The sequence below is a fragment of the Strongylocentrotus purpuratus genome, unplaced genomic scaffold (assembly GCF_000002235.5).
Source record: "Strongylocentrotus purpuratus isolate Spur 01 unplaced genomic scaffold, Spur_5.0 spur5_scaffold_13, whole genome shotgun sequence".
Lineage (NCBI taxonomy): Eukaryota > Metazoa > Echinodermata > Echinoidea > Camarodonta > Strongylocentrotidae > Strongylocentrotus > Strongylocentrotus purpuratus.
In genome coordinates, this window is record NW_022145598.1 from 15,437,696 (window position 1) to 15,461,721 (window position 24,026).

Sequence of the window (24,026 nt, forward strand, 5' to 3'; positions counted from 1 at the left end):
ATCTTTCAAATGCAGTTGGAATAGAACTTTTTCATTTTTTTGGCCTGCAAATGGGACATAGTACCTTTAATGACCCACATGAGTTGTATTTTATAAATCGTACCAGTAGAAAGTTTGATGGATATGACGAACACCTCCCATCCGAAGTTTATTTTTTTTCATTTGGATAAAGTGGTACAATGATGATGATATGCGATGATGACAAACATTTGTGATCCTATGTTGAATTTCCATCGTTTTTTAAATAATTATTATTACATGATATAGTTATGAACAGAACAGTGTAAGGGAAGAACTCTGCGGAATTTCTTGATGAAATATATGAAAGAAATGGAATGTTGTCGTATTCTGTGTGACTTTTACTGGCACTATCTTTTCATCTTCTGTTAAAGCAATCGGTTATGCCGGTAGCACCACTAGTAGATAAAATAATGATAATAATAATGATAATGAAATTGTTAAAACTCTGATGGAAAGTGATGAAAGAGACACGAGGTTGGAATTTAAAATTTGCTCTTAAAAGACAAAAGAGGACATAATTCGCTTGATAAGTCACTTCAGATTCCCCCCTCTTCATCTTTTAAGAGGTTAATTTGTTTAGCATACTGTACATAACATTGTCCATCCCCATTATTTAGATTCTTGTATCATCTTTCTCCGTCTCAATCCATAGTTATTTGATTTCTCTGTTTCTTTATATGTATTAATCGTACAGTATATGAGACGTGTGTTTATCATTATCATTACTTTTAATATTATTATTATTCATATTATCAATATAACTCTCCTTTTCGATGTAAAAGAGGAATAATTTTTAGTATCTCTTCAGGTAGTTTTTCATTTCTCTCTTCTCTCTCTCTTTCTCCCTCTGTTTCTCTCTCTCTCTCTCTCTCTCTCTCTCTCTATTCCACTCTCTCACTCGCCTCCTCCACAATTTCTCTACCTCTTTCTCTCAGTCCTACCATCTCAAGCACATTCCGGTTTCAAGTTTCACAGTAAATAATGAGCAAATCACCACAGTAAATTAGTGTTTGTAATAATCACTGAAAAGGACTATTTTCTTTAATCAATAGGTCGTGAAAAATGAGAAGTTCATGAGCTAAGAAAAGTTGATTTTTCTTGCATAATCTATTTGCTATTACAAAATGTACATCAGTCTTCTTGGTAACATATTCATTATTTCTTATGTTTTACAATTCATAATAAGAACTTCGTGTGTTTTTATAATAATTGAGAATCATGGCCCGCACAACCTCATTTCCATGATAAGTTTCATTTTGTTAATGGAAAAGGTGTAAAGACAGAACAACGAAGAGACCCCAAATATTAGACTTGATCCAATGTGACAATACATAGAACATAAATAGAAGAGATGGGTGTCAAAATATAGATGTGTACCCTTTTCCACCAACATGACCAATGGTTGCGTAGTGAATTTTTAAACAAACATAAAAGTGGATGTACAAGTTCTGATTACAATTCCTTCCGTAGCGTACGTTAATTTTTTCAAATGAAACCAATTGATGACCGAGCATCGTCTGCGCAAAGAGATGTCATTCGCAGATATTATAGACCATAATTAGACACTCAGTTCAACAATGAGATATATAACTGAAGTTTGTAAGGTGTTAACTTATTAGTTGTTTCCTTTGTTATCATCAGGCTGTTAGTTGTAGGATAGAAACCCCATAGCGATCCACTTGATTACAAATAATTGTTAAGTATAGCTTAATTTTTTTACAGATCTTAATAAAACAACATGAACAATCAAAATGGAATAAGTTAATTAATACAAAATATACGAAAACTAAGACCTAGACGCTCCCATTACAGAGTAGATGGTTTGCGTAGCTTTGAGAGGTCACATTCACTCATCAATATTGTCGTTCAAGTTCCCTTCAAAATCATCGTTCAATCCTCCTCCGTTCAATGGTTGCTCTTTACCTCACTAGAGTAGAGCGGTGCTCCCAAAACAGAGTTTTGCTCTTTGCAATTCAACTCACATTTCTTAAAGAATTGGTCACCATTCACCGAATATATGCAAATACTTTCAAACGTTAAAAGTATGATAAAATCTCACACACTTTCCGGGCTTCGCGGCCGTCGCCATTTTTTCTTCAACTGGAAGCGATAAAATTATTTTTGTTTCGCATAAGAAATACACAATGATATTCATAAACATAACTGTACAAGAATCATTTTATCTGCATAGTAAAACCAATAACCCAAATTGTATGCTTGCGAAATCATTAAAAATGTGGTATCATTTATAACATTATCTGTCATAGACTCGGCCGAACAATTCAGTTCAATGGTGCATGCATTTGAATGATGGCATTACACAATTTTGTTAAATTTTGAAGGACTTCTTGAACAGTTGTGTAATTTGTTTTCATGGAGCATGAAAAGGAAGTACGGTTGGTGGTTTTCCGAAATCGGGAATCGGACTCCGATAACGGGGTAATTCTATTTTTGATAGTAACCATGGTAACTGCTGTTTTAAATGACAGGTAAAATGTTCCACACAATGACAACAAATATGAAGTCTTTTTTAAAAAAGGTTTCCATCGATTTCAAAAGTGTCAAACAATGCCATGAGATTACGAGAACAATATCAATAAACTGTCTGATCCAGTAATGAGGAACATGGGCCATTTTACGGATGACACTTTGAGGTATGTATTGGACCTCAGGAAAGTAACATAACAAAAGACCAGGTGGGGGTAATGCTTCAAATATCAATAAGGTAGACCACTGGTTTCACTTTCACTCCAGAATGGACTTGAAGTGATCCGAGAAACGGTGTGCAATGCTCAAAAACACACATGGAAATTGCAAAATCAACTTGTTGCTGACAGAAACACGACTACATGGCAAAGTTTCGGGGAACATCATGCAATTGATGCTTCCAGTTTGAATATGAGGGGGAAATAAGAAATAGTAGTACAATATTGATTTCTATTGAATAATGACCACATTGTCAATATTCTTACGACGACGCAAACAAATATTTAAAAATTGAGTATAACAACAGCAAAAAAAATACTTGACAAAGAATGTGAAATAGGATTTGTTCTAGCGGATAAGTTGAGTGGAGAGGGTAGAAGCTTGTCCTACCTATGGTCCACCACGTAACTTAGCAAAATAGTTATTAAGTGAATATCTATTGCAATGCTTGCTAGACATCTAATATAACATAATTAACAAAATCTAGATATGTACGTGTTCAGTTATTCGTGGACACTGTATTCACATGAAACTGTTTTAAATATCGATATGGAACATCATGAAACATCTTAAATAAAAATATTAAATTACCCAAAGCTACATCACTTCCACTTTGTATATAAATCTTACAAAACACCATGGTAAGTAAGACAATAGCTTTGTAATGCAGTCATAGATGAAATCTGCATTTCACAGACACAATCAACGAATAAAATAAGAATCCTTGAAAATGTAAGATTTGCATGACAAAATGAGATCAAGATCATGAAGGTATTCGTACCGAACAATCTTTGAATTCAAACCAAGAGTAGAATGCAGCTACTAGACTTGAAATCAGCCTTTACTGAGCCATGGAGTAATGCCCTTTCTTTAAATATGGAAAAAGAAAATAATAAATCACACACTTTTTAATGGCATTTGTAACCCCATAGGTCTCGTATCTTGAAAAGAGGAGCCTCAAACTCAGACTCGGAGGCACGCGTTTCCCACGCCAGATTGGCCGGCCTCTTCTGACACTAACATACATTTCATAGTCTATAAAATCATGTCTCTACCGAAGAATATAAGCAGTCTCCAAAGTCTTTGATCAATAAATTTCTTTCAACACACACAATAATCTTTCAACTCAAAGACGTTCTTCTCTTAAGTATGCGAATTGCCACTTTGTACTCCAAATTTGCAGAATGGATAATATTGCAAACCATCTGCAGGAGATTCACAGGTACAGAACTCATCATAAAGAGTACATGGTCTCCATTCAAACAAAAATACATCAATCCATATCCGATGCGAATCATCATCTCCATTACACGACCTTCATCGTTCTAACAGCTTTGGTTTTGATTCTCTTGTCGTACTTCCTTCAGAACAGCCGAAGAACACACTCGAACCGAATCGCACTTGCATCAGGTTGCGAAACATATTCTTGAAGATTCGCTTAACGTACTGTCAATCAATTCTGATACTGTTACTTGCACCTGACAGTGGTCAAGGAAAGCAAGTTGCCGCCGAGAGTCACTTGGAAGTCGGTTTGGTTCAATACAAGCACGACTGTGCATTTGACATGTTTGAGGCGTCTGTAAGTGCAGCTAGAAAGCTACCGTTACTGTCACAGGGCTGGTTGGTCTCTTGGGGCAGGTACATGTCGAAGTCTTCCCTCGCAAAATCAAGAAAGTCCTCATTGCACAGCTGATCAAAGGTCATGCATGTCAGGTCATCAGGTTGCATGACGTCACACATTGCCTGAGAAGGGTAGGTGTTCATCTGAAGCGTTGCCTGGTACTGCGCGTTGTTCTGTGCGTTGTTGAACCCTTGTTGTTGCAGCTCGACCGTCTGGAGTTGTTGCTGCTGTTGCTGCTGCTGCTGGAAAATGTGTGTCTGCATCTGCTGTTGCATGTGTTGATGTTGATCGTGTTGATGGTGTTGCTGCTGAGTTGCGACGATGTTCTGTTGCTGAGGACATGGATTCTGAGACATCGCAACGAGTGCCCTGAGATTGGAGCTAGCAGACATGGTAGCTGTTACATTCATTTGGTTTGTCAGTTCAGCGTTATCTACCACACACTGCTGCTGGAACTCGTATACCCCTGGTTCAGACTTGATGACCATGCCAGGACTGTGGATTGGTGCAAAGACATTTGACGTTGCCTGCACCCCAGAAAGGTTGGGCTGCATGAGGGTATCTGAAGATGAAGAGGGTGGGAAGGTAAAGACATTATCCGAATGATCGATGGGTGACATCTCTGGGGTTGGAAGACCCACCATGTGGCCAGAGTCTGATTTATTGTACTGCGTAAGGGTGTTACTTGAGAGGGGGTCGTAGATGCTCTGGAAAGAGGGTAGCTTGTACTTGCAGTTGTCTATCAGCCCGCCGGGCATGTTGCCATTGAGGTTATCCATTGGGGTAGGTGAGGTCCTAGGTGATCCTTCTGGTGTCGGCATTGCGCTTGAAGGGAGTCCGTTGGTCTGAGGAGTTGTTGGTGAGGGTGTAGAAGGTGTGGATGAGCTTGAAGCATCTCCGCTGCTTCCGTCACGGCTGCGACTCTGACGCTTCTTTCCCTTGCGGCGGCGAGGGCGGTACTTATAGTCTGGATGATCGGCCATGTGCTTCAAGCGGAGTCGTTCAGCCTCCTCAACAAATGGCTGCTTCTGCATAAGAGTGAGACTGCGCCATGCCTTACCTAATAGTGGAAGATAAAACAGAGAATATCCATCAGAACCTTATCACCAAAATGGCCATAACTTTAGAAGACTAAGAAGGGGGTACACTTTAGGATAAAATATGAACAGGCTAAATCAATTGACAGACATTATTTTGTTTGACAATGTCCACTTAACAATATGTTAACTCAACTATTATGCAAAGGGAATTATGATAAAGGTTGTAGACATTTCCCATTGACTGAATTTTCAAATCAATCAGCACGACCTTTATTGTATGTCATTTACTGTACTGATGATGATCACTCTATATCATTATGTCTATTTGGTTCTAAAAACATGATTGCTATTTCCTGTACATAATGCAGGTATCATAGCCTTTTACTATAGAATCAATATATGTGTAAACCATTATGATAATGCATATGTTGCATATTGAACTTGTGTTTTCATTCCAATGTCATTAACTAATTATGTTGACTCAATGACTTGTGTATGTGTGGATTTCATACACTGTACATGGTATAGGCGTATAACATCAATTCGGCAGCCTAATAATAGCGACAGTATCGCCAAAGACGGCAGTCCTATTAATTTACTCAGGTACCCTTTTATTTCCATGCATAACAAATGCAACGCTGAAGGGCATAATAGGTAAAGCAATCTACAATTTAATTAGCTCCAAACCCACGCAATACTGAGTCTCCTGAATAGAAATTATGATACAGGCAGAAGAGTCGATCATTAGAAGGGTCGGTTTCATATGTCATCTTTCAAACTTGCAATGAATAACATTAGTCTTTCATCAAAAGTATTAACAGCTTTAATTCATACCGGGGACGAATTGTTATTCCTTCAACAAATTGTTTGTTTCGTGTGTGTGTGTGGGTGTGTGTGTGAGAGAATAGAGATAAATTCCGCAGTTTTGTTTTATTGCATCTGCCAGTAATCTCATATTTCATACTTTAATTCAGTTTTTGCTGGGTTGCGACGCAATTTCAAATGTTCTTGAAATGAAAAGCTTGAGTATATAGCTGACGATTTTGTCACAAAATAAAAGACAACTTGATGGATAATATTACAAGGCAATGTGAGCAACATCATCATCCCTGGGGATATCTGATCCGGGAGATGGACTTGAGCTCGAAGGGCCGAACCAGGGTATAACAGGGGCGGGAGAAGTTGATCCGCCAATTTTGGTTGCTAGGTCATAAAACCTCTTCGCGTCGTCTGCATGGCAACCGCACAGCTCGACAAGGCTGGGCAGATAAGCACTTAGTCTGCGAGTGTCAGACTCGTTGGGGGAGGTGGTGATTACCGCAATCAACAGGTGATGAAAGCCTGCGTTAGACGAATTGACGGGAACAGAATATCGCGTATCAGGATTATGAACGGGAACACTCATTTCCAGTATTAAAAGGAAGGCCTATCTATTTAGCAATTCTAAAGAAAACCTAGTTGACTATCACCTTAAGTATTGCTCAGTAAGCATTGCGAAGTTCTTATTCAAACCATGTCCCTGTTCAAACATTAGTGTGAATTATTACGATTTACGAGCCAAATGGGGATACTATTTGCAGAAAAGGGTCTGCGAGAAAAGACCACTGCCTTGAGCTGACACGCGTGTAGCAGTCACGTTTCGCAGTCACATCTACACGTACTCGACTCCGTGCTGAGGTGAACAGGTGAATGTCTTAAAGGGACATATCAACCATTCAACAATGCACGTATGATTGAAGATAAGCTCTAAACAAAATTAAAAGTGGTTGCTAATACTGAAAACACATAATCATGATGAGTATATCATGATCTTAATGATGAAACATGACACAGGTGTCGCTTTTCGTATCTTATATCTCCCTTTCGTTTGCCTTACTTTGAATATTCTTTGATCTTCTCTCCAAATACCTCTATCTAGGCTGATAGACCAACATAAAACACCACAGTCCCCTTCGATATAATTGCCTATGTATATGAAAATAGACTTATAGACCTATATCATTTTCTTGCCATGGTTTCCTAGTGTTCCCATTTCCTTTTGAATAATGTCTTCCTTTTCTAAACGCTGCCATGTTTCCTGATCTCAGCGGATGCCACTGGAGTAGGTGAAAGTAAAGATTATGTTGCGTTGCCATTTTGTTGGCATCCTATTCAAAAGTATTGCTCTCATGTTGGACATAAGTTTTGTCCTTTTTAACGGAGCCATAAAATATTCCTATGGAGGGTAGGGGGCAAGGGTCTGTAATGAAGCGTAACATTCACCCGGATGTGGCTATTGTATGGGGTAACATAAGAATTGAAATAACGGTGCACATGGATTTATTAACAAAAGACACTCGATTATATTTACAACGCAATGAAAAATGGTGGGTAATAATTGCCGTTTGTGACGAGGTTGGGGGATTTGTATTCCGTAATTGAATTTGGAGCATTATGATTAGGGTCGCACCAAGTTCATGGCAGTGTTGTGGCGACAATCGCTCGGGTACCCCCGGGGACCGATGAAGAGGGGCAATTATGCACCCATGTGGTAAGCAGTTACTGGTATACTGGCTCCTTGATGAACACGTGGCAGCCAGTCAGTCTGGCAGTTAACCGCCAATGTCACGGACATGTTTGGCAATTAAAGTTTTGACAAGCTTCAATAAACGTTACTCGCTTGGATTGAAGAGGAAAGGAAAAAGCAAAGAAAACCCGAAAATGAATTTTCTTGAGTTATAGGCCAACATGTCTAATCTTAATCTTAACCCAATCGCACTCTGAACTTAATATTATTACTAACTTTTACAAACATCTAATCATCTTTTTAGCTTCAGCGCTATTTCTAAATTTTTCAACACAATTTCTCTGGAAAAAATGGATGACGGCTACGTAGAATTTATATTAGAAACACTGCCAATTGCGCAACCGAATCGTGTCAACCCGTTTGTCAAGAAAGATTTGCGTGTTCCTTCAAACGGAGCTCTTTCACCGCTGGGGGCAAACGTGACACATATTTGCATAATTCCGCTTGCCACTCTCGTTGTGATCATTACGTCAGCGGGGAGATACCCATTCCTCCCCAATAGCTATCTGCGGGCAGTGACCTCTTGAATCCCCTTCCCAGCCACAAGCTGCTGGCAATGGATACCCCCTCGTCCCTGGGACTGGCGGCCGCTCGCCCCAATTCTCTTGGGGGCGAAACCTACGGGTGGTTGCCTAATCTAATTGCATTAGGATACGAATAGGAACCCTTCCACTATGTTCACGCCTTAATAGGCAATGAATAATGATTATGACGGTCGAACGTACCCTTGGCCAGAGCCATATATACAAGAGTTTGGCAGATTCCAGTTGGACCCGATGGCGTATATATACATATGCATTTACATATTTTCCTTGTTTGTTTATATCCAAGCAGGGAGATGAGAGTTTAAATCCCTGGTCCAAGCAACACTCGGCATGGTATATGATTGTGTTGGCGAAACCCTGAATTATGAGTCGACGCTCGGCATCGGCATCCAATCGATTTTTTTAAAGGATGATTAACAGAGCCACCGCCAATCTTTCCTTTTGTTTTTTTTTACATCAATTTCATTTTTTTTTTAAACGATAACTTCATAAACAGATCTAGACCTTCTGTTCTCCCGAGTTCTTCAAGGTTTTGAACTCGTATTTTTCATAATAATTATGCGGGTAATTTCAAGTGGAGGCGTGTGACAAACTAGGGAGGAATCAAAACAAATTTTATACGGGTATCCCGTTTGTTAAGGTGACCTTCTAAATTTTAATATTAGTTTTAATTTTCATATGAAGTTACCCGTTACCCAATTATATATATTACCCTGTTATAATATAATAAAAGCGCTTAGAGACATTGTCGATGTATTAAGCGCTATACTTTGGAGGACACCAAATTAGGGGACTGCCTTGAAAAGGATAAAGGCAGCAAACACAAAGCCGATTACACCTTTTGCTAATACTTTAAGGTGCTTAGTAAACTTATTCTGATCAAAACAACTTCTTCTCCTTTGTTGCGAAATCCAATTCGTGTCCCTAACAGTACTCAAAGCTTGCTTCCTTAACTCCATGCTTCCTGCTAGAGAAAGTGCTAGTCTACTAGAAGTTACAGGTAGAAGAGAAATGACGAGGGGTGGGAAAGAGAAGGGTGGTGACACACTCCCTGCGAGAGGTTGGGGTGGGGCCGGTTGAGTTATTTACACCACGGTCAAAACATTAATGTAGTGTAATTGGGGCTATGGATGTAGTGACCAATGAAAACTTCTTTCATGAAGGTCTAATCCTCAAGACGCAAGTATATATTTTCATTCGGACATGACTGAACTTGCCCTTGTCCCCCGCTAGAGCCTAGGAGCAGATGGAACCATCTTCTCGTAATCCCCTACTTACGGATTAAAAAGGATCAAGGGAATAATTACGGTTCGATATACCTAACGACTGTCACTTCGGATTTCTTCCTCACAAGTTTGTTGACCTCCGAGTCGTTTAATAGAGATTCCCATCAGGAAATAACTATTGCGCATCGATACTCTTAATACAAACATCTTCTAAATAAGCTGGTACAGAGTTAAGAGTGTTATAAACACACGTCACGTGTGTGTAATCTAAACATGTAGGTTAAAACTCCGCCCCTAACAACCGTCTCTTCTATAAATATTGATAACAGGGATAGAGTTGGTATCACGTATAGAATATGATGGCCACAGCAGAAGACATCCTGAAAAGCACTTTGTCAATAATTCAATATATTCATATTTTTGTATCGTATGAATTTGGAGCATGTTTCGTCAAGCTGTCACAATTCGCACTCACAGCGTTGTGAATAAAATTCACGTGATTTTGCTCGGTCCGTTTCTCTGCCGTTTAACCATCACAACAAAAAACATCACCTTCAACTGCAGTAAAGCGTGAAGGACCCGTTTATATATATTTATTTTCTCTCTCCCTATTGTGACACGTCACGGCACAGTATACCACGCATCACGTTTTCTTGCTACTTAGCCTATCTCCAAGCCCAAACCAATTATATTTCATATTTCACAATCTATCCCGGAAAGGTGTTCCCATGCCTTACTCAACCAACAGCCAATTGTTGTTTTATTCTTAGATTCCCCCCCCCCTACATGACAAAGAAGTTACGCACGAGTCATGACTTTCTTGAAACTCCCTTTTGTTTGACAAAACACGATTACAACAATATATTATCCTTCCTATTCCTAATTCTTACAGCCATTGAGTGATCGAAAGTCGTCGTTGATGTTTCGAGAGCTATGTTATTGATGGCCTGTTTTGTTTATTTACAGAGAATTATGATGTAACCAAGTACTCTTGACGAAATGATATCAAGGACATGGAATACATCATGTATGTCAACTTCTTTTTCAAGGGGGAGCTGCACTCTGCACGCAATATGGGTTGACTTGATCTACTTCTGGGCATGTTGACGCTTTGAAGTGGGCCGGTGATGGGGGAGAAGTAGATTTTTCTTGACTTTGGGTAAAATAGGACAACTTCAGAAAATTATCTTATAGCCATAAGCCTGATATAATTGAGAAAAGTTCGGTGTATATTGACCGAGATAAATGGGGGCAGGGGAGGACTTCAGTGCTCGGTTCGACACTGGGGAGAGGAAGGGGGAGGGAGAACGAGGGGAGGGAGGCACACGAAGGAGGGGGAACATCATTGTTCGGTTCCACACAAATACATTAAACAATAATCAATATCGGATCGTGAATTGCAGGAAATCGCCTGGCACTACCGCGTATCGGAATATCGATCATCGCCTGTAGCACATTGTGCTCCAGCAGACGATGCTTTGTCAATAACTGAATGCAACCAAGCGATATTCGAGCCACAATATGCATCATTACTGACCACAAAAACTGTCTCCATTGGAAATTCATGATTACGATCTCTAAGGAATTGATCAAGTTAAAACATGCACATAATCAGCCTTACAACATGCCTGGACGAAAGTCAAAATTAAGTGAAAATTATTCCGTCCAAAGCTATGGACGCTTTTATGGATAAAATCTATAGCCCAACAAAGCTATATATTCAGGGTAAATTATTCAAATGGTGCAAGGTCGATGATTTGCTCGGGCGAATCTAATCTCTCGACTTTGAACCTGGTGTTGAGAGCCCTACTTAACATTCATAATGAAGGACGGGATCATGATTATAATCGTGGGTCAATATTTCTGCATGAATATGCACGTAAACCGAAACGATCGTACAAGGCTTCTGAGTGACGATACAAGTAACAGGGTCAGATACAGTATTCGTTCAAAGAATGAAATAAATCTAATAATACATCTTTTATTGATGATTCGTTTGGAATTCAAAGTATAGAATTTCAAATGTTATAGTACCAGGAGAAACAGGAGAAGGTGATGGTTGTGATGATAATGAACTAGCAGTTGGAATGGCATACATATTACAGTGGTACATATAAATAGGTTTGAAGGAGTGTGGTGCAGAAGTGCCCCTAGAGAACGGCATAAAACGATTTGAATACGTATATAACAATCTACTAAATATATTGGATTTCCTTTAGAAGATATAACATTTCAAACGCATGATCACGTTTCAGTTCATAATATATTTATACATACTCAAGTTATCTTATTGATTTAACCATGACAAGAGTCATTGCCCAAAACCTTCAACCTTCGATATGTGTTAGGTTGTATCTCCCCGTATCTACCGGGGCAATTAATTAAATAGCATCGTCATCCGCCATTATCAAGATAATTGGAAGCCCGCTGGTATGGCTGCCCAGCAACCATCAATCAAAGAAAAAAATGAGCGGCAAGTGAGAAGAGTGTGACGAAGGAAACATAAAAACACAAGGAGAGTGAAGAGATAAAGAGAGAAAGAGAAAGAGGGGGGGGGGGGGGGGAGGGGGAGCGAAAAGTGAGAAAACATGGAATGGGGTGTCAGTTTGATACTGATGATCTAGTTGCGTGTGAAGCAAACAATGTTTTAGAAACTTTTATGAAGGTTTTTCTTCCTCTTTTCTTAATGTTTCATTTATTCAAGTGGTACAAGGTTGTGTCGTTGCTACTCTTTAAGAAAAGAGTTGATTTTCTTAAAGCATTATGAAATTATAATTACATCAAGCCACAAATAATGGGGGAAATGGAGAAGCGAAACGCGGTGTCTTTTGAAAGATCGCGGGAACAGAATGAATGAGTGACAGCCTTTGCGAAAAGCCATAGGATTGACAGATATGAAGAAGGCTGCCCCTACGAAAACTTCGCACGCAAGCCCTTCAACACTTTCAGTTCGCTCATACCAAGGAGTTACTACACATAAACCCCAACACACACACTGATAGATGTGCATGCGCCTATCGCCTGCACCGTTATTCAGAAATCACACAGCGACAGACTGGTAAACATTGCTTTCTCCCTAGCTTGCCTCGCGTTTACTGGGAACCCCCTCGACCCACGGTTTACGTGCTAAGCTTGCCTCGCGCTCAAAGCATGACTCATCGAAGAGCGGAAGGATTTCCGCGGCTATGATCCAACACGGAAAGAAATCCAATGCACAGGCAATCAGATTATTATGAGTTTATCATATCTATATTCCTGAGCAGAACCTATCTATCCTACTCGTGAAGCAAAGCGATCATTTGAGTCGATAGTGCTGCTGTTTTGCTCGTCAGGTTATAACCGAGTTAACAGGGTACGCCCCCGGAGGTTGGGGAAGGGGTGCTGGAGGGAACGGTTCCAAAAAGAGGTTCGACTTCGGGTTTAGGGTGGGAGGGTATTTGGATCATGCAATTATCGGAGAGAGAGAGAGAGCCAGAGAGGGGGAGAGGGGGCTTCTGCTTTTAATCATGACACTCTTTTATTATTGCTACCCCTTACCGAGACCAAACAAATAACAAAAGCAACAACAAATGTTTTTAACAAGAGGAATGGCCGAGGACGTTACAAAAACGTAAATCAATCGCAGTCCGACTAACCTTCAAAAACACCCACATCAATCACCTATGGTAATTAAAATCTAGGATAATAATACGCCCAAATAATTATCGACCACTATTGCAATTATATCATGAAATTATGGAGATGAACCACCGTCTAACATTGTGGGTGTTGCACAAGGAAAATAAAAATATATTACGAGATAATGATCGAATAATAATTAAATAAAACATATATTGCACAGGCGTGTGGTCTCTCTCTCTCTCTCTCTCTCTAACAATCCCAATTACGACAAAAACATCCTCAATTAATAAGTTGATATTTAGAACCACTTCGTAACCTCCATCGGTATCTATATAAAACAAGTCTGGACATGTATTTCCTGTGTTATATCGATTTACCATTATCAATGCCATTGACAACCACCTATCGCATGCAAATCCTACAGGGAATTCCCAGTCACCGAAGTCTGCATTAATTCTTCTAATTCAGGAAGCAACTACAAGTACAACGGTATGAGGGCAATCATGAAATCCAAGTTTAAAGCTGAGCTACAATACAATAGTACAAAATTCTCACACCCCCTGGAAAACGCGTGACGCCACATTTAAACCGCGTTAATAACGAACACGCCGTTTTCGTCGTGGTAACGGGTCTGTAACGCGAGACTATTCACAATTTAAAGGGGCTAGTCACATCGCTCTCCAACCATCTCGTATTTTCACCCTCTTCTCACAAACTCTACAGAGCATGACTATTTTGGGGGGTGAGCAGAAAATCTTCTAAATATCTGTTTACTAGGGTTCACTTTTTGAACAAAATATCTTGAGCTGTATTTGTTTTGCTTTCATTCACGTCTGTCCATCATTCCAAACTTTGTGGTAAAAATAGTTTCGGCCTACGCGAGGAAATTATTGTTTCTAAACCCTGCCATGGGAGACCTATCTATTGCCAAGCTGGGGTGACCATAAACCTCACAACCTCAGGCAAATTGCCATGACACTTTTATACTTTATAAAATGATGATTTCAAGAATATGGCCAAAATAAACGATGGTTTCACTTTAGAAGTCCAAGACAAGCCAAGACACCTCTCCAAAAAGGGGGCTGTTTGAAATAAATCATGCCAAAATATATCTATCAGAAATCGAGAGGTAGAAAATAAACCAAAATTGATAAGTTTGTTGGCAAACTCAATTTCTTAGGTCACTTTCGTTGAGGCACACAATTAAAAATGAAAATAAACAGACTTGGCAATTGGCGCTCAATTTTCTTTCGGCTATTTTCAGAGGTCTGCGGCTTATACACGGTGTTACACCAAAAAGGTCAAGTATTGACCTATTTCACTATAAAATTTTGAGCAGTATGAAATGAATACAGTAATAAACACATGAGTTAACTGTATACAGTGAGATGTGTACTACCACTCCACTTGCAATTTCACGAAAGCGTCAATGCAATACTTTTACCATGTTCATTTACCGTCATCTTTTCCACTTCCCAACTACATGTTTGCCTTCATTTAAAGTTATAATTTGAAGGCAAATGTTTCTAATGCCATGTTTTCGTTTCCTACAAAGTGTATAATGCAAGCATCTGTAATTTTAAAAGAAAATATGTTTAAAAAATCGTACCTCCTTTCTGTTTTCCTTCATTTCCCCCCTCTACCTCTACGCAATCTGGAATGGTTTTGTGCATTGCTCGGAGAATTCAGTATAAAATCTTGACCCCGTTGTACCCTCACGTGAGACCCGCTTGCCAAGCTCACTCTTTTTCCTTCCTTCCTTGCCTTTTTCCAGACGCATTTGATTTTTTATCCATCTTCATCACGAATCATCTCCCATATATAACACTTCAATCACAAACCCAGAAGTGTTGTGGCATAAATGGGACAGAGAGACATTTCTTTATTTGGCAAAATAATGATTATCTTGGGCGTGGGTCTGTGAGACATGTTTGAAATGAATAAGTGCACCTTGAGAAATAGACAATGACGTCTTAAAGTAAACTAATTTCTGCTTGTCACTAATTCCAGGGGCCGTGGTTTTGTTATATTCCTTCCTGAATGATTCCTCAAGAGGTTTTTGACATGTAATGATATCTCTTTCTTTCCCTCTTCCTCTCTCTCTCTCTCTCTCTCTCTCTTTTCCTCTTCCTCGCTTTAATTCCAACCTCAAGATTGGTACCCTGGATATTGGGAATCCCAAGTTGCTTTCGATGCGGCACTCTTTCCTTTTTTCTTTTCTCCCCTCTCCTTTCTTCTCCTCTTTCTCGCTTTCCTCTTCTCTCTGTCACTATCTTTTCTGTTCGTTATTTAATACAATCTTGTCCCCACACAACTGTCGCACTATTTACATTCTCTTCATTTACACACACATACGCGCACACTTTTTGTTTAATGTCTCCGTCCACCCATTTACGCCAAATTTTGCTCCTGGCTCGGCACGAATTCATGTCTTTTCTTCTCTTCATTAAAAAAAAAATGTAGGCCTCATTACTGTACCTGGTGGGCGTGTTATCATAATATTTTGACAAACGTTTTTCTGTTTTGTATCTAGCCATACCACTTTGTTTGTTACCATGCACATGCTTGACTCAACACGTGTATTTCGAATGTAAATCATACATGCATTGCCTTCCGCCATCATTAATTTGCCACGACAAGAGAGAAACTGAGCCACTTATCAACAAGTGGACTACTTTTAATGAGTTTCGATGTAAAACCTAGATACAAGGTCATAGCTTAATAATAATAGTACTTTTCTTATTGACCACGTATTAACTGTTAAACTGCGATTGGAACATTATTTTGAGTTTCTTTAGCTCTCCATCTCTCTTCTTTTCCATGCGACCCAACTCTTTCTGGACATAGAAATACGAATGAATTGCCAGATAAAAGGGATTTAACTGTACAATAAAGAGCCATCGATCTCTTTAATCTGCGAATAAAATCAATGACTTCTTTATAACTGTATTGTACAATTCAGTTTCTGTTTAATTTCTATCATGACTCTATAAAACTACAATATATACCAGTTGCATAACTTCTGGACCTGGAAGTTTTTTTCTCGTTGCATTGATTATCTGTCCATGTTTTATTCTCTCTCTCCCTCTTGTCAATCAGCCCCGTCTCCCATCTACATTCATCTCTCTCTCTCTCTCTCTCTTATTCGCTAACTCTCTCATGTATAACACTGCTCTTTCTTTTCTATATTCATTCGTTTGTCCCCTTCTCTCTCTCTCTCTCTCAACATGACTGACTGCTGCAGTGTCAAGGGTGATAACAGCTGATGTACCACGTGACTGATTTCAAGCTCCAAGAATACCCACAATTCACCTTTACAGAAAGGTGATCGCTCTAAAATTATCCCGGGTTGATCGCGATTCACCTTCTGCCAGTTCTGGTGTTTGATAAGAACGTGGTAAAGTGTGATTGCTCTTTAGGATGTGCAGTTTTAATCGCCTGCCATTAAATGTCATTGTACAGATAGATAGATAGAGAGAGGGCGAAATAAATAGAGGAAGAAAGATGTTGGAGGGGGGGGTAAGAAAAAATGATAGTAAGAGAAAATATGGGGGAGGCAGTTGCCACGAAATTGATACATCGAAAACCACCGGAAAGAAATGCAATACAGCTTGGGGGAATTTGGTAACACGAAACATGATACGATATTGATATTCTTGTGTATGATGCATGGTTGATAAGCTGCAAAATTTAGCTGCATTGACATCTATCTCTATTCAGCAATGCTTAGGATTTGAAATAAATGAAATGCAATATCTTTGAGCTACTGCAAGTGTATGATGATGTGTACATTTAATATTGCCAGCAAGTATGTGAGCTAATGTGAGTTTCCGCTGCATGTATATTTGTGGATGGTGGCAGTGTTGATTGAAGACGAGAGTTACTATGTGGATGGTGTGTTACTTACCAAGAAGTTTGCTCAGGTCCGCGTTGTGTAGATCGGGGTTCTGGTCAGCCAACCTCTTCCTCTCATCCTTTGCCCAAACCATGAAAGCATTCATTGGCCTCCTGATCCGAGCCTCCTTGCGACCTCGCAGACCACCACCGTTGTCCAGTACTCGCTGACCAACGACGGCCTCAGACCAAACACCCATGCCGCCGGACAGGGCAGTACCGGCGATCAGGGTCCCGTTGCTTGCCAGCAGAGCAGACTGCAATGCATTGGCCGTGGCGAGAGGGTACCCGGATTTCGGGTCGTTCCTCAGCAATTCCGATACAGTCCTCATGTTGACTGATCAATCAGTAAGAGTAAAAATCCAAAGTAAGATAGACTAGTAAATTAATATCGTAGGAATCCGAGAGATTTGTAAAGTTTCCTTTACACATACAAGGAGAGCTTCTTCAATATCGTCTGCTCTCGATGACAGTTTGTTTGCGAATGCCTGTGATCAGCTGGTTCGTCAGCTGTAACATAGACCGAAATTTGTCATTGATCGAGATACGTCCTTGCACGATGCGTCATACTCGTTGCAACGAACACTCGCCATCGACCAATCAGAGACTTGCTGTGGAGAACCGACACGCCTCCCGCATGCAGCCAACGAAAAGAATAGTGTGATTGCGTTGCGCAGTGGATTCCCCCCTCTAGCGATCATTCACTCCTATTATTATGCCTCTCTCTCTCTCTCTCTCTCTCTCTCTCTCTCCCTCTCTCTCCTTTTCACACAATCCTTCCCTCAGATCGTTCTCTTTCCTTCTCTCCCTCCTATTTTTCCTGGAGTTTTACCCCCCCCCCTTTGCCTCTTTTTCACTCAGCTGTTTGTTATTTATGGAGCCAATACTAGTACTTCAGAGAAATTTGCAATAGATAATTTTCGTAATGTAATCAAATTTAATGCATAAATCTTATAAGTGCCCGTACAAATTATTTTATTCACCTGATATGATTAATTCGAATTGCATAACCTACATGTTGTTAAGTAGGGCATGTCATAATTTTAGCCCCACCTATTCACAACTAATGTATGCAATTCGAATTTTGAACATTTTCTTAGCAGGGAATGGAATGATTTGTAACGAGGTACTTGTTTGTGCATCAAATTTGACTACATTACGAAAATGGCCTATTGGATATCGGGCTCAAACTTCACCCCTGCGGTGGTAAACACGTTTAGGCTTTACCACAGACCCATATAATACATTTTCATTCCCTAAAAGATAAATTTAAGAGCCCTTTTCATATAATCTACTCTAAGATAATCAAATTTCATTAAAAACAAAAAAAAAAAAAAACTTAAAAAAAAAAAAGAGAATGAGCAGTCAACATATTTGTTCACTACAAGCCCTGAAGGCTCAACAGACTTCGATTGAAAGGTTTTGATGCGTTGTATGGTAGTGATGTGTTCAATATGACCGAGAGAGGGCGGTCTTTCTCCAACGCTCACGACTGTTGACGAGAAAGTGGGTGACGAAATTAATCGTGGTTACCTCGAAGTCCATCTCATAATATCTTTCTATCTTCTCCCCATATCTTGTGTTGATGGCAACTATTTGTAAACTTCTTTCACAAAAGTAATGTATTATCACTAGAAACACAAGAAACCATGAGTGTTAGTTTTAATTTCGAAGAAGCAAATTCAGGGTTGGTGGAAAAAAGAGAAGAAGAGAAAGAAGAGATTTCACAATAATTCTTGCAAAAGCGAAGTCAAGTTCTGACCTATTTCTCTCTCTCTCTCCCTCCCTCTCTCTATCTCTCTCTCTCTCTCTCTCTCTCTCTCTCTCTCTCCCTGTCATTTCACTCTTGCAACATCTATAGGTCCAGGGTCCATGAGACGCAGTCTACTTGTTCAGACTTTAAGTGTACAGCAAAATTCCAAGAAATGGCAACAAATATTTCTCCTTATAATTCAGTCCAAGTATATATTAAGGATGTAAAGTCAGATATCATGAAGTGAATTTTCGAAATTGTTAGCACCTAAGTATCATTAAACGAGTTAAATCAAGCGTGGAATATCGTATAAAGAGTTTATAAATGTAGACTATTTTAGCTTGTATAAGGTGTGTACGCCCTCTGAAGCAATCAGCTGTTTTCAGTCTTGTAAAGATACCCTGTACTATGATACTCCTTGCAATAACAAGGGCTCATTTGACGCATGTTAACCAGTCTCCATATTCAGACCCAAGAAAGTGATGCATTTGTTTTTGTTTGTAGAAAGCAACATTCAGTTATAATCATTTTCATTCTAAATGAACAATATTTGTGAGTCACCACGCAAAATGCAAAGTGAGAATTATGTTTTGAACAACATGTGGGGATGAAGACCTACCCTTCCCCCGGCCCTCGCCCTTTACCCGCCACCCGCCACTCACCCGCATATAGAGGTTGTTGTTGTTTTTTAAGCTCGCCCAATCCCCAAAACAAAATGTGAACAAACATTTTAAAAAACAAATAAAATAAAATATTCACTTGTCAGTGTATCTATTTTATGCCCCATTTGGACGGAAGAGGCTTTCGCCCCTCGTTTTGTGGATCCGACATTGCCTTCTATTCCCCCTTTCACCAGAAATACGAATGTGTTAGGAATTAGCACCCTACTAAATATTTATATATGTAGGCCTATATGCCCTATATATATATATATATATATCATGAATGAAATCTTGTCTTTGTCTTGTATAGAAGAAAATCATTTACAGCATGCATGCTAAAAGGTTCTCTTAGCTCTGCGGGAGTTGGAACTAAAATGTTAACCTTTCAAGGTTGGCCTACATAATTCTTCTATGTGCTTTCACTTCTCTCTCTCTCTCTCTCTCTCTCTCTCTCTCTCTCTCTTCTATCTCTCTCTCCCTCTCTCTCCCTCTCTATCTCTCTCTATCTCTCCCTCTATCTCTCTCTATCTCTCTCTCTCTATCTCTCTCTATCTCCCTCTATCTCTCTCTATCTCTCTCTCTCTCTATTTATCTATCTCTCTATCTCTCTCCTCCTCCTCCTCCCTCTCCCTCCCCCTCTCTCTCTCTGTCTCCTTCTCCCAAGCACTCATGGCGTAAAATAAATCCAACGGTCTCAATCAGCAGACTTTTTAATCACCCCTGGACTCTCCAGAAATAACAAACATAATCTTGAGAACAATAACAGTAATTATATATTGGTATACATTAGCTCAACATGCAGAAGTAAGTAGTAACACTTTGCAGGTACCTAGGCCTACTATTACCTTTTTGAACGAACAACATGCTCTTGTGTTTACTCTAAATTCGCCTTTGTCCGATTAATACTGTCCTAGTACCCCTTTCTCAATGGATATCTTTTTCATTGACCCTCCCCGCCAAAGCATTTTTGCTCAAAGCTTTGTGAAAACATTATTTCTGCCTTGTTTCGAATGTTGAAAATCTATCGAGTTTCTACTGACATTAGAACGTGTTTCTTCGACTCCAAACTCGTATATATACGTGAAAGGCTGGGGCTGCAGCAGCAGGCATAACAAAAGAGACCAGAATGGTTCCGTGTTATTTATATATAGCTTGTCTTTAATGAAAGTCACTTTCACGCATATCGACCTGGGAACAAACCCCCTGGATAATTTACAGTGCGCTCTTGTGCGGAGGCGCTGAACTTGATCGACAGCTATTACCGTTACGTAATGAGCACTCGACTCAAAATCGGATCAATTTACAGTTACCGTATAGAAGAGGGTTGAGGGAGACAATTATTGTTACGTAATAAGTGGTCGTTAGTTTTAAGCTTTTCACTGAAGGGTACGGGGCCGTTATTTACGACATTTAACCGTTATAAGCTGTGATGTCATGCGCCGACGAGTCTTGTTAAAATCATTAAATCGCTGGTTTTATGTGAGGAAAGAAAGAAAGAAAGAAAGAAGGAGCAAGATAGAGAGAGAGAGAGAGAGAGAGAAAAGGTGCCGATCCCTTGCTCATTAACTCCCCTCCAAAAAACACAAAAAACACGGGCACCTCTCTCTCCATCTTTCTCTCTCTCTGTCTCTCTCTCTCTCTCTCTCCCTATCTCTCTCCCTCTCTCTAATTCTCTCTCTCTCTCTCTCTCTCTCTCTCTCTCTCTCTCCCCCCCTCTCTCTCTCTCTCTCCTATTACAAATTCATTCCACATCACACAAAATGTCCTCGCACAGCTTCGAAGCCTCTTCCTGACAAAACGAAACAAAATCAAACTCTTCGGGGCACTTTTTTTTATCATGCACATGCTACATGTATGAACTTTGGCTTGATATCCTGGGTTGTTTAGTTTACAGGCGTTGCCCCTGCAGAAGTTTTTTAAAACAAACCACCACACTCAAGGAGAATGTTTGATATAATTGATAAAATTATCCTAATAAAAAGAACAAGAGGAAACTCGGCTAAGCCACTGACTTGTCAATGTTATTGTCCCGTCCTTTCCTCGGCATTTGATTCCATTATCTTCGTGAACTAGGACATATTTTTGGAAGGGGTTAACTGCATTCGGTAATAGATAATTGCATCTTACAATTTGCTGCACAGATTTCCCGGAGCATTGTTAAATTCGCAGATGTGGGAATTGCTCTTGTTCCTTATTATCTTTTTACGGAAGTTTTCGCAAAACAAAGTAAAAGAGATCTTTTCTCACAATGACAAAAATAGACGTGGAAGTGCCCCACTGTCCTTCTTAGTTGAAAGATCTTTGACTGTATATAATTTTTCTCTTTATAGGCCTGTAAGTCTGATTTTTGTTATGACGTAACCCTTGCCGTTTAATGATTACCTTATGGTTTCTGTATTATATTCTACTTTTCATGCTTCGATTAGTCTTATTGTTGCTTAAATTAATCAGTGGTAAATATGTCCTCTTCCTTAAAAAAAAAATTTACCTACGTGTAAAGTGGCTATCATTATTATGTGTAAATAAAAATGTCTTTGACAAATTTTCGTTTTCATAAAAGAGTCTTGTATACTTACTAGAGAATAATTTACACATATTCTGCAATAAATTATATTCTGTAATAAACAATATAAACAAAAGACATGATTCGTTTGGTGTATGCTTGAACGCGGTAAAATGGTATCGTTTTCAATGTCTATTACAAATATATACCGTCATTTCCTAAACGATGTTTTGAATATTATAATCAGATTTTGTGCAATGATACAATCCATTAACCATATAACTTTCATCGCATAATAATTAAAAGAAGTATTTAATCAAATACTTGGCTTGAACATATAGCCCCATGATTTGAAGGTATTATTTCTTTTCTCACGGTATAATGAGCATCATTTCCTCTATATATTCATGGAGAATGACCAATGTTTCCGCAGATATTTCTGCGTCCGGTGTGGATTTCTTTTGGGACTTCATTTGCGAAGATAAACAAGATATTTCCGATTGGTTTCAAGTGATCATCGCGGTATTTCATTTTTCCGAGTTCATCTATCGGCCATGTATAACCAGGTCCGTATGACGTCATAGACATCCGAGAGGTAAATGCTAGGAGAGAACCTTTAATTTGAATAAAGCCTGGAGTGGCTCTAAACCATTTTGAATGGGCGGGGATCGGACGAATTTGCGCCAAAAAGTTAACTAAAAGTTCAATCAAGAACATAAAAGCAGAATGGGTAAAATGGTTTCGAATTGCTAACAAGCTATACAAATTCCAAATTTAAAGATGGAAAATTGAAAGGGAGAAGGGGTCATACATCAGCGCTTCCACAATATTCCAATTAGTCAATAACATAGTGACGTCATCGACTTTTCTTAATCAATTCTTGAACAACAACAAGTAATTATGATTATGTTTTAAGTTTGGTGGTTAATTGATAACCGATTGTAATACTCCATCGGATATGTCCTTCCAATCACCCCTTAATCTTGCCGTGTTTGCGGTTTCCATCTTTATGATGAATATGATCACTATTGCATCCTGTTATAACCTTTCATTTCTCTTCGCACGCTTACTACCTTTCATGCAGGAGTCATTAGTCATTTTGATTACTGTCCTGGCTTTGACCCGACCTACATTTTCAAGGTAGTACAAACGCAGAGTTGGTCAAGTTCAAGGCTTTGCTGAAAGTGAAAGAATCTCATTCCATGTATTTCATAGTTTGACTATTGACCAATATGGGTTGCCTCATTCCATGTATTTCATAGTTTGACTATTGACCAATATGGGTTGTCTCATTCCATGTATTTCATAGTTTGACTATTGACCAATATGGGTTGTCTCATTCCATGTATTTCATAGTTTGACTATTGACCTTGTCCTTAGTAATGATGATGTAGTTTACAAAGGTAAACCTCATCAGCTTCAATGCTGTTCTTCCTGAGGGCCCTGCAATTATTATTACCCCTCAATTTCAAGGTATTCTATATACACCTGGGTGGAAAGTGGCAAATAAGGATTAATGTTTTGCCAAAGGACGTTGGTGCCGGGCTGAGATTTGAACCCTCAATCCTAGGATTGAGGGTCTGAAAGTGAATGATTCACATTGACACGGCACCTCCACGCGCGATGAGAGAGTGATATCAAACAAAATTAAATAATAATAACATTCGGTTCTTGCATAGTGCATTTCACATTATATAAAGTCTCTATGCGCTTCAAAAACTGAGCAGTGCCCCATGTGAGGATCGAACTCACGACCTTCAGATTATGAGACTGACGCCCTGCCTACTGCGCTAGCGTGGCTGCTGTTACTGCAAACAATTTTTTTTTCACCCTGCCATACATATCAGCGATTTGCTGTCATATCAGGG

At 39.4% G+C, this 24,026-nt stretch overlaps 1 protein-coding gene across 1 annotated transcript; it reads right to left on the reverse strand.

Moving 5' to 3' along the window:
* Positions 1-1,024: 1,024 nt before the first annotated feature.
* LOC587141 (transcription factor Sox-17-alpha-A) lies at positions 1,025-17,744 on the reverse strand. Its single transcript, XM_786890.5, has 2 exons — positions 17,254-17,744; positions 1,025-5,408 (listed from the first exon to the last, which is right to left on the reverse strand). The coding sequence occupies exons 1-2, from the start codon at positions 17,570-17,572 to the stop codon at positions 4,264-4,266; spliced, it is 1,464 nt and encodes a 487-aa protein (XP_791983.2). The 5' UTR covers positions 17,573-17,744; the 3' UTR covers positions 1,025-4,263.
* Positions 17,745-24,026: the final 6,282 nt, after the last annotated feature.